Source organism: Oryx dammah, unplaced genomic scaffold (assembly GCF_014754425.2).
Source record: "Oryx dammah isolate SB20612 unplaced genomic scaffold, SCBI_Odam_1.1 HiC_scaffold_2, whole genome shotgun sequence".
NCBI classification, from domain to species: domain Eukaryota; kingdom Metazoa; phylum Chordata; class Mammalia; order Artiodactyla; family Bovidae; genus Oryx; species Oryx dammah.
Window position 1 is genome coordinate 171662310 of NW_024070186.1, and position 13512 is coordinate 171675821.

The 13512-nt window shown below is 46.4% G+C and overlaps 1 protein-coding gene across 1 annotated transcript in view; it reads left to right on the plus strand.

Moving 5' to 3' along the window:
- LOC120875209 (nodal modulator 1) overlaps positions 1–13512 on the plus strand; it is a 55474-nt gene that overhangs the window by 21583 nt on the left and 20379 nt on the right. The window contains exons 12-18 of the mRNA XM_040256968.1: positions 2645–2819; positions 4146–4287; positions 5499–5630; positions 6878–7014; positions 8503–8590; positions 12088–12151; positions 12713–12808. Of these exons, the coding sequence (XP_040112902.1) occupies positions 2645–2819; positions 4146–4287; positions 5499–5630; positions 6878–7014; positions 8503–8590; positions 12088–12151; positions 12713–12808 (834 nt within the window). The remainder of the gene's footprint in view (positions 1–2644; positions 2820–4145; positions 4288–5498; positions 5631–6877; positions 7015–8502; positions 8591–12087; positions 12152–12712; positions 12809–13512) is intronic.

A 13512-nucleotide genomic window follows, 5' to 3' on the forward strand; every position in this document is an offset into this window, starting at 1 on the left:
CTTGTGGCCATCTTGTGTGGGTGAGCTTTTCCCCAGGTGAGTGGAGCCCCTGGATGGGTTTTCAGCAAGGGAGCCGTGAATCAGGGTGCTTTCGAAAGATTTTCTTTTCTTCTCCTGACTGCTGTGTGGGGAATAAATGGGGGAGTGAGGAGCCAGAGTAAACTTGAGGGAGTAAGTAGGAGGTGCTGGAGGAGTTTGCTGGAGGAGATGGTGACCAGTGGGACCTGAGACTGGGTTCTGGGGGGGATGGAAGGAGTGGGTAAGTTTGATGGGTGATAGGCCTGTGCCTCCGAGCTCAGGTTTCCTGTTTCAGCCCTTTGGGTAGATGGAGGAGGTACCATTCCCCATTCATGGGGGTAGGGAAACGTAGTTTAATTTTACATTTACTCTTTGAAATGGAATTTTGAATCAAAGAGAAACCACATTCCTTGAATATCTTTGGAAAAGCTGATCATTTTTCTTTTGGGCCATATAGCACGTTTGTCTTTTAATTCATTGATATTTCTTTTTCTTTTATTCTCTTTTAAAACATTATTTGAAAAAGAGAAAAACTGAGTTAAATGACAGAATGTAGCTGTCTCACTAGGCACCAAAATTACTAATTTCTCTCCATAAATGTATTAAATTCTGATGAAAGAATTTTTTTTTGTCAGAGTTTAAACTTTTTATTTTGTATTGGGATATAGCCCATTACCAATATTGTCTGATGAAAGAATTTATTGACACAAATTGATTTTTAAGGGCTTCAATATAACAAACACTCTCCTACCAGCTTTTTAGTTCTTTTTCTAAATGAATGTGTATTTGAGGTTTAGTGTAATGGGTCACTTCTCTTTAATGGAGAATATGAGCTAAAACACATCATATGGTTAAAGTATTAACACTTAGGCAAGGGGGTTCAACTTGTAATGAATAAGGAGACTCCCCTCGCCCCGAAAAAGACACAAATGAAGAGCGTATGGAAGGGCCTTAAGAACAGTTCTTTCAGTATTCCCTTCCTGTCAATTTTCTCTGAAAGCACACAGTAGGGAACCAAAAAAAAAGGCAAACCTTTGCATCCAGATCAGGGCTTGGCACACTTTTTCCATCAAGGACCAGAGAATAAATATTTTAGACTTCATGGGCCCATACAGTCTTTGTGACGAAGCCCACCGTAGACAATTCATAAATGAATGGGTGTGGCCATGTTCCAGGAAAACTTTATGTGCGCACACTCTAATGGTACACTTTTTGTATGTCACGAGATAGTCTTTTGATTTTTTTTTTCCTTTTTAACCCTTTAAAAGTGTGAAAACCATTCTTAGCTCATGATCCCAACCAAAACAGGTGGCTGGTGTGACTTGACCCATGGGCTGTGGTGTCTTACCCCCTGCTGTCCAGCCTGAACCCTGGTGGCCAGCCTGGGCACGTCCGTCTAGAGCAGTGGTCCTCAGCCTTTTGGGCACCAGGGACATGTTTTTTTTTTCTCGTTTGAGATCTGTTGTTTGGAAGACAGCTTTTCCATGGTCTAGGGGAAGGAGGGGGTTCTGTGATGAGTCAGGTGAACTTTATTTATTTATTGTGCACTTTATTTCTTATGACATCAGCTCCACCTCAGATCATCAGGCATTAATTAGATCCAGGAGGCGGGGGCCTCTGCTCTAGAGAGACGACTGTGGCCCGCACCGCCTCGTGGTTCCTTCTGCTGTTTTTTCTTTGCAGCCGAGTGGGCCTGGCAGCACCTAGTGCACCCCATTATTGTCCAGCACTGAACCCAGCATTTTTTATTCTCTTCCTGTCAAAAATAGCAACTGATTTTTATCTAAAGCGATCCTCTTGAAGATTACAAAATGTAAATTTTAGGCCGTTGAAGAATTGCTTGTGACCTCCAGCGGTGGGACATGATTACAACTGACTAAACATGAAGATGGCCACTCAGGGGACACTGGGCTTTGCTGGTTTTTATTAGCGGGTGGATGTGCCTTTCTTGTGCTTCTGGAAATGTGCCATGTCGTACTTTACACTCTGCTCATTTGCAGTCTCCAGTCTGAGTCATTACCTTAATAGGGCTTTTCAATTATAAGTTGCTTCTGTAGCTCCTAGCTCCTAAGGAGTTCAATTTTAGCTCTGCGTTTCTTTAAACTTAATTACCTTTCCTATTCAGATCTCTCAGATTGCTTTTCTCTGTGCATTATATATAATCACAGGCGAGGAAGCTGTCTTTGATAACCTTGCCTTGTTTTATCGCCTGGGTAATACCACACTTCCTTAGGCAGCTTACAGCTCTTGCCTTTAAGGACTCATCCGCATTCTTGGTTGTGGCTGCTCCACTGTCAACGACCCAATTACCTGAAATATTTTTATCATCCACAAATTGTCTGAAAACCGCTTCTGCAGTGGGGAATGGCCAGCTGTCACCCAGAACACACAAACAGCCCTGCCCCAGGCCCTCTCTCTGCCTTTCTGTGTGCAGAAAGAGGTCCAATCTTCTTTCTGATGATTGCTTATAAAACTGGAGTCGTTTGGTCTGTATTCCTGTCTCTTCATTAAGATCACACTAGTCTCAAGGATGAGGGCTGGAAGCAGGATTCCAAGTCTGGGTTGCCAGCACCTTTCCTGTGATAATTGAGTTCTCCTGCTGGGCTGAATGGTCCTCTTGTTGCAGGTTCAGTGTCTGTGGCCAGATATCAATCATTCGCTTCCCTGACACTGTCAAGCAGATGAGTAAATACAAAGTTGTCCTGGCCTCTCAAGACAAGGATAAGTCTTTAGTCACTGTGGAGACGGACGCTCAGGGATCATTCTGTTTTAAAGCGAAACCAGGGACCTACAAAGTTCAGGTATGACGAGTTTTATTCCGTTTAAGATATTTGAAAAACAACAACAACAATGATTTGAAAGGGTTATTTTAAGATGGCATCAGAGAAGGAGCATTTTCATTCCCAGCTTCTTATTTTGATAACTTTACATTCCTGTGTGTCATGGTTAGTAGAGCAGATAGGCAGCCGGCTTGAAAGGATGCAACAGGTATTTCTCTTTTCCTGTCCTGATGTTTGTTAGGGGTTAGTATCAGGCTGCCAGTCACCTCCTCAGGCTTTTGGCTGCTGTAGAATATCCATGGGTCTCCAGACGAGATCAGAGTAAACTCTCTACTAGTGGCAGCTCAGTTACATCCACAGAGCATGGCTTCTGGACCCTGAGGCCAAAATGGAGTTTCCCGTTTCCTGCCCTGCTGTAAATGGGAGATGCTGAGCAGGCACCCCCTGATTCCTCTATCCATCTCCCTGGTGAAGAAGCCAGGGAGACCCTGGCCTGTGGTCTCACCACTGGGGTGAAGGCCTGAGCACAGGTGGGGGCAGGAGGCCAGAGGTAAGACAGAAGCAGAGGTTCAGCCCACCAGCCCTGCACTGAGACCATGTCAACTGCTGCTGCTCCTCTTCTCTGGGGAGGAGCAGGGGTTGGGCGAGGGGAGGGAATCAGGGAGGGTCCTTCTAAGACTTTGCTCTCCTCCAGGCCAGTGGGAACTCCCCGTTCTGAGGAGGTGGGGTAGAGGCATAGCCTTCCCCCTGCATCCACGAACAGCATGCCGTGTGGGTGGTCAGCTCCTTTCCCAGCCAGCCAGCTTCTTGTGGTGTTGGCCACATAGACAAGCCTTTGGAGGCTCCTTCAGAGACAGTCAGGGGATTCTCCAAGGAAGGGCAGCTCTGGAATGTGATCTCTCTAGGGATGAAGAAGGCCAGCACCGCCTCCTCTCAGCCCCTCTTGTGAGCCTAAGAAAGACACGCAGAAATGAGGGAAAAAGAAATGGCCCAGGTCCACCATTGGTCATCCACGTGGGTCCACAAGCTCACAGTTCATGTCACAAATGACCTCACGCCAGAATCAGGTTCTAGGATTTAGTGATCAGTAACAGCTTTGCGTGCCCCGATACGCTTTTGTGTGCAACTTGACACCACGGAAGGCTGGTGTTCTATGTCTGATTAGAAATACATTTTCTTCACACCAGCAATATGCAGATTTGTTGTGACTATATGACTATGCCTAGGACCGAACCTTCTCCTTCCGAATCCATCTAGCCTCAGGCCCAGATGGACGATCTGGTGTCCTGTTGGCCAGGGAGCAGTGACCCTGATGTAGCCGCTGACGTTGTCCTGTGTGTTCCACAGGTGATGGTTCCTGAGGCAGAGACCAGGGCGGGGCTGATGCTGAAACCCCAGATGCTGCTGCTGGCTGTGACTGACAGGCCTGTGATGGATGTGGCCTTTGTGCAGTTTTTGGCATCGGTTTCTGGGAAGGTCTCTTGTCTGGGTAAGATGTCAGTTGAAAGCAAGAATGGATGAGTTCGAAGAAGCAGGCTGAGAGAGGTGGGATTTGGGTGGGCTCTTCCTCACTGGGCGGTGGCAAAGGTCACAGCAGAAGCTGATCGGCAGAGTGGTGTGCGTGAGGCCGTGTTGTGTGCAGTTCTTTTTGAATAATCGCCACAATCACCAGGAACATTTCTCTCGGAATACTCCTGCTTTGGCTCCCAAAAGAACGTGTGGGATTCTTTTTCTGAAAGGACCTGGGCCCAGGTTTCAGTCCTAGCTCTGTCATTTACCAGTATGAGACTATAAGCATTTACTTGCCCAGCCTCAGTTTTCCTTCAGTAAAATGGGAATACTGCTGCTCTCAGAGGGTTTCAGTGAGGCTTAAATGTGGTCATATCAAGAGGCCATATAGCATAGTGGTTAAGATCATAGACTCCAGAGCCGGACCACATGGGTTTGAACCATTGCTGTGTGATGTAGGGTAAGTGACTTAACCTCTCTGTGCTTTGAGTCCCTCATCTGTAATGTGGGGATGTTAACAGTACCTGCCTCACAAGGTTATTGTGACGATCAAAGGAGTCAGTGTGTGTATGGTAAAGAATCTGCCTGCAATGCGGGAGACCCAGGATTGATCCTGGGTCAGGAAGATCCCCTGGAGAAGGGCATGGCAACCCACTCCAGTATTCTTGCCTGGAGGATCCCATGGACAGAGGAGCCTGGCAGGCTACAGTCCATGGGTTCTCAAAGAGTCAGACACGACTGAGCAGCTAACAGTTTTTAATAGCCATTAGAAGTACCTGGAACACAGCAAGAGCCATATAAATCTTTGCCGTTATTAGTAATATGATGATGATGATGATGATGATAAAGGGCCCAGTTCTGTACCTGGTATGAAGTGGGCATTCAAGAAAGTTTCATTGCCTTCTGACTTTTTCTCTGGCTCCTGTTGGTGCTCCATAGACATTGTTTCTGCCAGTGCAGTAAAAGCTGGGCAGCCTTATTGCTTGGTTCAGTACCTTACATGGTGAGAGAGGTGGGGGTATGGGGAAACTTCTTAGAATCAAGTAGATGCCTGTTAGCTTTGAAGGACCTCTCCTGGGGCTGCCCTTCAGGAGCTAAGTGGTAGCAAGCAATACACAGCGGTCGAGGGTTGGAACAGGTGCTGTGGTTCCCAGAGCCGCCAAGTGAGGCCCCTGTATCTTTTCTCTACAGACACTTGCGGTGACCTGCTGGTGATCCTGCAGTCCCTGAGCCGCCAGGGCGAGAAGCGGAGCCTCCAGCTCTCCGGCAAGGTCAACTCGATGACTTTCATGTTTGACAACGTGCTGCCCGGAAAATACAAGAGTAAGAACTGAAGGCAGCACTTCCTGTCTCTGTAAACTTTCTGAAAACTTGCTCTCTAGTTGCATCCCAACGATACTTATTTAACTCTTGTTTGTCTTTGTCTTTTGACCTTGGATTTGCATTATTTAGCTTGGGCAGTAATGCAGGAGTTGAGGCTTTCTGAACCAGCTGCCACCTTCTCAGGATGACCCACACACTTCTCGTTCCATTTTATTTGTAAATTCCTGAAAACAGTGTCGCATGATTACACTGACGTGCTCTACCACTTAGCAGCTGTGTGAGCCTGGCGGCTTACTTGATCTCCCCGGGACCCGGTTACCCCTTCTGAAGCAGGAGTCACAAAACCTTTCTGCAGAGTGATGGAATCCAGTTTGTAAAGCCCCGGCACAGTGCCTGGGAAGGAGAAGGCACTTTTCCTCGTCTTCCTCAAGAAGCTGCCCATTGCCTATATTTTTGCTCTGTCAGAATTCAGCTTGAAGCTGCTGGCTATAAACAGCCTGGAGAGTAGTAGACTGATTTTTCAGGCAGATTATGTTTTCTGTTAATGTCGGGTGTTGGCAAACTATGATCTGAGGGCAGCTATCTGTTTTTATGAGTAAAGATTTATTGGAACACAGCCACGCCCATTTGTTTGTGTGTCATCTGTGGCTGCTTGTGTGCTGCAGAGGCAGAGTTAAATAGTTGAGACTGTGTGGCCTGCAGAGGTGAAAATATTTACTCTCTGGCTCCTTAGAGAGCAAGTTTGCCAGTCTGAATGCCTTACCTATAGCCTGGTCTTAGACTCAGTTGGATTTCTTTGTTAGTGATTTTAATGGCCGTTGGTTTCAGTTTTTTTTTTTTTTTAGAGCAATTACTTATTCCCAGCATGGCCAGCTCTGTATATATACCTACACACACATACACATACTTGTTTGTATGTATGTGCATATAGGGGTTTCCATGGTGGTTCAGTGGTAAAGAATTTGCCTGCCAAAGGAGGAGACAGATTTGATCTCTGGGTTGGGAAGATCCCCTGGAGAAGAGCATGGCAACCCACTCCAGCATTCTTGCCTGGAGAATTCGATAGAGGAGCCTGGCGGGCTACTCTCCGTGGAGTCTCAAAAGAGTCAGACATGACTGAGCGACTGAACAATAAGAACAGCATGTGTATAAAGTCACTCATGCATTTCATTAGCACTGTTTTTCTGGGGGTATTCAGGGAGGTGGTACGCTCTGCCCACATGGTGTCCGTGTCGTGTCCTTTGCAGTCAGCATCCTGCATGAAGACTGGTGCTGGAAGAACAAGAGTCTGGAGGTGGAGGTTCTGGAGGACGATGTGTCTGCCGTTGAGTTCAGGCAGACGGGCTACATGCTCCGGTGCTCCCTTTCCCACGCCATCACTCTGGTAAGCGGGCTGCTAAGGATGCTCTTATTTGGAAGGACACTCGCCTTTTGGAGAGAGAGAAGGACTAGTGTGCCAAGAGGACCATCAGCACAGTCAAGCCAGATTTCCTTTCCTGCCCCTCAGCTCACCCACCTATTATGGAAACACCGTCAGGAAGCATTTTAAGTCCCTTAGTGGAAAGATGCCTTTGTTGGGGAGAGTTCCTTGTCCTGGCTCCACGTTAAACTCTAACTTTGACTAGTGATTTTGGAAAGCTGTTGATGTAGTGCAGAGCATGTGGGCTTTGTAGGCCCTGCCAAGTTCAAGTAATGTTTGTGAGCCTCCATTTTTTCTTCTGAACTTGAGATCGTAATATTCACTCCCCAGGGTTGTAGGGAGGTATGAGTAAATCTCTCACGTGTTTGAAGTTTTCCTGTGTACCCTGCCCTTTCTCAGGAACAGTTGCGGCTGAGCAGAGTTGGCTGGCCTCTTGCAGTCTCTGTGGCTGGGTTGGCAGTTACCCAGTGGGTTTTGGGATGGGAGCGTCTGTGTAGCCCTGCGTAGCTCTGTTCCTGAATTCCGTATAATCTTCTGACTTCTAGCAATGGCAGGTGTCATTGTCTGATCTCAGTGGCAAAACGGGGGCAAATGACAATTAAGTGGCTGCTTATGTTAGACACCAGAGCAGTGAGACTGGTCTCTCTAATGCCAGTTGAACACTCGAGCCACTTAACTACAAATGGTCCACAGACAGCTTTGTTACAGGAAACGGGTTAATATCCAGTTGAGAACAAGCGAGAGACATTTGGGAAACCAGTCCTTGATTTCCATTTCTCTTAGACTAAGAATGTACTCCTAATGATGGCCAGCCCTTCGCTGACTCCCGTCTCACCCCCTACCCCTCTCCTCCTCATTCACTAGCTGCCTCCAGTTCCACACCAAGCTCGGTCCCTTCTCCGGGCCTTTGCACGTACTCTTCTCTGCCTGAAATGCTGCGTCTTCTCTGCAACTGAGTGTGATTGCTTTTTCTCATCATTCAGGCTGAAGCCCCAGTGTTACCTGCTTGGGGGGTGGGCGGCGGGGGGGAGCTGTCTTGAGGCCAAGCTGAACAAGCCTCTGCGGAGGGCACTCTGTCCTGCTCCCTGTTTCTTTCCCACTAAGCTCTGTGACTTCCTAGCTGACGTCTACTGACTTCTCTGTTGACTGCATAGATTTTCTGTCTTCCCATATCAGAATGTAATCCACGCTGAAAACAAGAGCCATGGCAGCAGCCAGGGCCCAGCCTTGGGCCGGCCGCATGGCAGGTGCTCAGTAAATGTTAGTTGACTGAATGAAAAAGGTCACGTTTCTGTTGGAAGTTTTGGAGGGCTTTTAATTTTCCCCTGGCTTCCAGCTGTTCAAATGATTAATGTGCAAAACAGGTGACTGGTTCAGAAGCAGAAAGCTCACTCCTCGTCCGGGTGTCTCCATCTTCCCTGGTAAGGCATCGGCTTGGCTTTGTTCCCGTAGGAATTTTACCAGGATGGGAATGGACCCGAGAACGTGGGGATTTATAACCTCTCCAAAGGAGTCAACCGGTTCTGCCTGTCCAAGCCCGGTGAGTCTGGAAGGATCGATGTCCTCTGAGCGAGGGAAATGGAGAGGCTCTCGAGAGTGTTTTCAGAGGTGTTTTTCCATCTCTGTTCAGTCTGCATCAAGCTATCAATTTTGGTTGTGGGTAATGCCTCTGGAGGGAGCAGCATTTTTACCCAGAGAATTAGAGCTGGGGGTTAGCACATGTTCCCAGGCTTGAGTTTGAGTTGAGTCCAGACCATAGGGCCCTTTCACTTTGAAAAATTGAACGCTATCAGCCCATGATCTCTCCTGCTGAGTGATCACTCCCACCTTGCTTAAAATCCTTCAGTGGCTTCTTTCTCTCTTTGTTAATCACTTTATTAGGTGCAATTTGCAGACCATAAAATTCACCCACTTAAAATGTACAATGCAGTGATTTTTAGTAAATATACCTAGCCATATAACCATATAATCCAGTTCAGAACATTTTCATTGTTCCAGTGATTCCTTCCTACATGTTTACGGTTCATCTCTATTCCCAGCTTTTGGCAGTCACTAATCTACTTTCTATCTCTAGGAATTTGCCTTGTTTGGACACTTCATATAGTGAAGTCATACAATACTGTTATTTTTTAGTCTCCTTTCACTTAGCATAATGTTTTTGAAGTTCATTCCGGTCATAGCAGATATTAATAATTTGTTCCTTTTTATTGGTGAACAGTATTCCATAGCATGGATATATCACAGTTTGTGTATCCATTCACCAGTTGGTGGGTATTTGAATTGTTTCCAGTTTGGGGCTATTATAAATAATGTTGCTATGAACATTTGTGTACAGGTTTTGTGTGGACATCTGTGGGGGAGATATATAGAAATGGAATCAAATGATAAATTTATGTTTAATTTTTTAAGAAACTGCCAAAAGATTTTCTGAAAAAGCTGTATTTGGCATTTGATATTCCCACCAGCTATGTCTGAGGGTTTCAGTTTTTCTACCTCTTTACCATTATTTGTTACTGTCTTTTTGATTTGTAGCATCCTGGTGGTTCTAAAGTAGGATCTCATTGTAGTTTTATTTTGTGTTTTCCTAAGGAATAATTTAGGGACTTTTGTTGGTTCTCAAGATAAAGTACAGTAACCTCCATTTACCCATGGTTTCACTTCCGGTTTCAGTTACCTCTGGTCAACTGCAGTCCGAAAAAGTTAAATGGGAAATGTCAGAAATAAAGAGCTTATACCTTTTAAATTGCATGCCTTCTGAGTAGCGTGGGGAAGGCTCTGACTGTCTTGCTCCTGTCTGGCCCTTTGTCATATCTACATATATGTTACCCACCTGTTAGTGTAGGTAAAAACTTAGTACGTAGGGGGTTTGGTACTGTCTTCGATTTCAGGCATCCACTAGGGGTCTTACCACGTATACATCACGGATAGGGCACAGTCATGTATAAAACCATTAATCAGACCTTGAACTCCTGTGTAATCTAGCTCTACCTGTCACCCTCTGTTCCAGCCACTGTTTCTGTGTTTTAATTAGGATGCCTTTGGCTGCAGGTAACAAAATCTGTATGACAACCCCCGACAAGTGGGGTTAATTTGATTCATTAACAAAGACTAGCAGCGGGACTTCTCTGGTGGTGTAGTGGTTAAGATTTTGCTCTTCCAATGCAGGTTTGATCTCTGTTTGGGGAACTAAGATCCCGCATGCCATGCAGTATGGCCAAAAAATGAAAAAAAAAAAACAAAGACTAACAGCTCAGGCGTGGGTTCAGATGGTAGGTGTTAGGGTTGGTGTCTTTGTGATTCTTTTAGTCCTTTGCCTTTTCCTTTTATTTTCTAATGAACTATGCACTGCTTTTTTTTTTTTTTTTTTTTAATTTTTAAGAAGTGGATTTTGTGCTTGCTCTTCTTTAGTTTGTGGGCTTTTCTTTAGTTGCGGTGAGCAGGGGCTACTCTTTAGATGCAGTGTGCAGGCTCCTCATTGTGGCGGTTCCTCTTGCTGCTGAGCATGGGCGCTCGGGCACCTGGGCTTCAGTAATCGCAGCTCCTGGGCCCTAAAGTGCCGGCTCAATAGTTGTGGTGCAGTGACTAAACAATAGCAGAATGGGCTTAGTTGCACCATGCCATGTGGAATCCTCCTGGACCAGAGTTCAGACCCTTGTCTCCTGCATTGGCAGATGGGTTCTTTACCCCTGAGCCACTAGGGAAACCCCCACTTGGTTTTTTTCATTTTCTGCCTTGTGTTTTCAAGGAGCCTACTGTTGCTCCAGAAAACTTAGGTCTAAGGCAAGAAGATGAGAGGAGTGGTGGGCAAACGTTTTCCATGCCACATCCTCCAGGAAGCTCCCTTTATGTCTTATCATCCAGAACCGTGTCTCTTGGCCACTTCTAGCTGCAAGGGAGCCTGGGGCAGCTGGATTTGCTGCTGGAGGCTGGCATGCTTTCACCTGAGCGTAAGCGGGAGCTGGTTTGAAGGCAGGAAGGCAGCTGTTAGGGGGGCAGCCAGCAAGCCCGTGCTTGCTGTGCTCTGCCGCAGTGCCCTCCACCCCACCCACCTTCACCTAGCTCTGCCTGCCCGCCTGCCACTTCTTGGTTCTGATGTTCCTCCCCAGGGAGGCTAGTGCCCCAGTGTTGCTGGGAGCTCTGCTGTGCTCGTGCTCACGAGGCCTAGTTCCTCCCCAGACCGCACCCATCACACCTGGTGGCTGTGGAACCCTTCTCTCTCTCTCTGTAGATGGCAAGCCCCATGAAGGCTGGGACTCTGCATGTTCCCCTCTCTGTGTCAACACTCGACACAGCACCTGGCCCGAGTGTTGCCCTGCCAACATTTGTCAAATGAAAGAACAAAGAAAGTGAATGAAGAAACCTAACAATTTATTTTTTAGGTAACTGCACTGAGGCTTGATCAGTGTGATGAGAACCACAGAAGTGACTTGAACGAATTTCATGTTTGGGCTGGGCGGATGGCCAGAATGCTGGTGAAAGGGCATTTGGGAGAATCTGCTATTACACTTGGCTCCTTCCTGGAACTGTATTCTTCTGGCAAACGACATCATATGCCCTTAATCTGAGTGTTAGCCTGATGAGCTCATGGCGTGGAAGTATTTTCTGTAGTTGTTTCTTGGTTTTCTGGGACTTCCCTGCCCCATGCACCTTTTAGGAATATTTATAGGATGGAGTCCAGACTGTGGCTGTCTTTTGGATCTTTAACAGAATCTGTTAAGTAGGAAATTCTCAGTCTGAATCCCAGTAGAAATGTACTTCCTATTCCTCCTTGTGCATGTGTCTGTTAGCTTGGTCTGCGGAGAATAAACTGCTGTGAGCTGTTAAATGATGGAAAATGAAAATCCTGACCTGGTGAGCAGACCTTTGAGTGGATGGGTCATTGGTAAGAAGCCGTCCGTAGGCAGCGGAAAAGGCATTTCAGATCCTGTATGTGATCTGTTAGGAAAGAGAGGCACCGCCTTGGGATTCCAGATGTTGGAATTGCTCAGTGGAATAGATGCTGTCCTCTGAAAATGACTTTTGATTTCCTGGCTACAGGCGTGTACAAGGTGACCCCTCGCTCCTGCCACCGGTTCGAGCAAGCGTTCTACACCTATGACACGTAAGCTGGGTGCTGACCGCTCTGTGCTGTCTGTGGAGGGGAGTGAGCGTGGATCTCTGCGACAGTTATTTCTGAGAACAAGGGAGTTTTTTTGTATGTTTTCTGGAAGTAGTAAGGTTAGGGAGTGAAAAGAATTTGTAGATAAGGATTTTAAGACACTTGGGTAAATAACCGAGGAAGTGAAGATAGAGCTCTTCCCCAAGAATTCTGTAAACCCAGGACGGAAGGCTGTGGTTTTGCACTGTCTTGAACGTAACATCTGTTGAATCTTTCAGCCTCACTGATAGGAATTTCTCAAGCTCTAGTCTGCCATTTTCCTGTTTTCACAGATGCTTGTGGGTTTCACTGGAAATTAGAGACGTAAAGTTTGGGAGTAGAGAATCAGTTTACCCTTAAAGACACTTCTATGTATTTCAGAAGCTTTCTCATGCCAAGCTAAGAGCAGTTTCACATAGTATATTTCAGGGTCAGGAAGGTCGCCCATAAAGGGCGTTGTTTGTGATCCTTTGAGGACGTCGAGGTGATGTTATGGTGTTTTCTTCCCCCCTCTCTGATTTACAGGTCTTCACCCAGTATCTTGACATTGACAGCCATTCGCCACCACGTCCTTGGAACGATCACGACTGACAAAATGATGGATGTGACCGTGACAATCAAGTAAGGCTGGTGTTCCATGGTGGGCTGAGCGTGGGAGGGTGGGGGGCCAGGCCATCTTCTCTCAGAGCTGCTCTGAAAACTATTTTTGATTTGTTATCTCTAGGTATACATACAAATGGCCTTCGCTCTTATATGACATGGCCGTAAATTCACAACAGCCCTCCTTTCCTTTTATGATTCAGGAATTAACCGTAGATGAGGAAGAGCCTCCTGACGGCTCGTTTCAGTGCCTCAAATTTCTGCCTGAGCTCTTTATACTTCCTGTCTCTGCTAAAGGGGAAAAAAAAAATCTCTGGTTTGTTCACTGTATTTCAGGTGTTTTAGCAAATTCAAAAAAATTTGCGTATTTTTCTTTAGACCGTTTCTCGAAGTCTTGGGAAATAGAGATGGCACCTTGTGTGAGAAGGGTCATGAGAGAAAGCGGGTGAAAGGCACTGTCTCGCTGAGGGCCACGTTTGCTTGTGCACCACCTTTGAGAGGAACTTTTGCCCTGGGGTGGCTGCATCTGACACCCTAATTTTCTCAAGAAATGAAGGGGTTTTAACAGTATGACTGCCTTTGTCAAAGAGAATGGATATCTGAGTAACTTTCTTCCAACTTACCTTATTTGAAGTTGCCTTTCCAGCCACGTCTGCATTTTTCTGTACACCTCCTGTTCACCCATCCATCTGTGAAGAAAATATTTACGGAGAATCTCAGTGTTG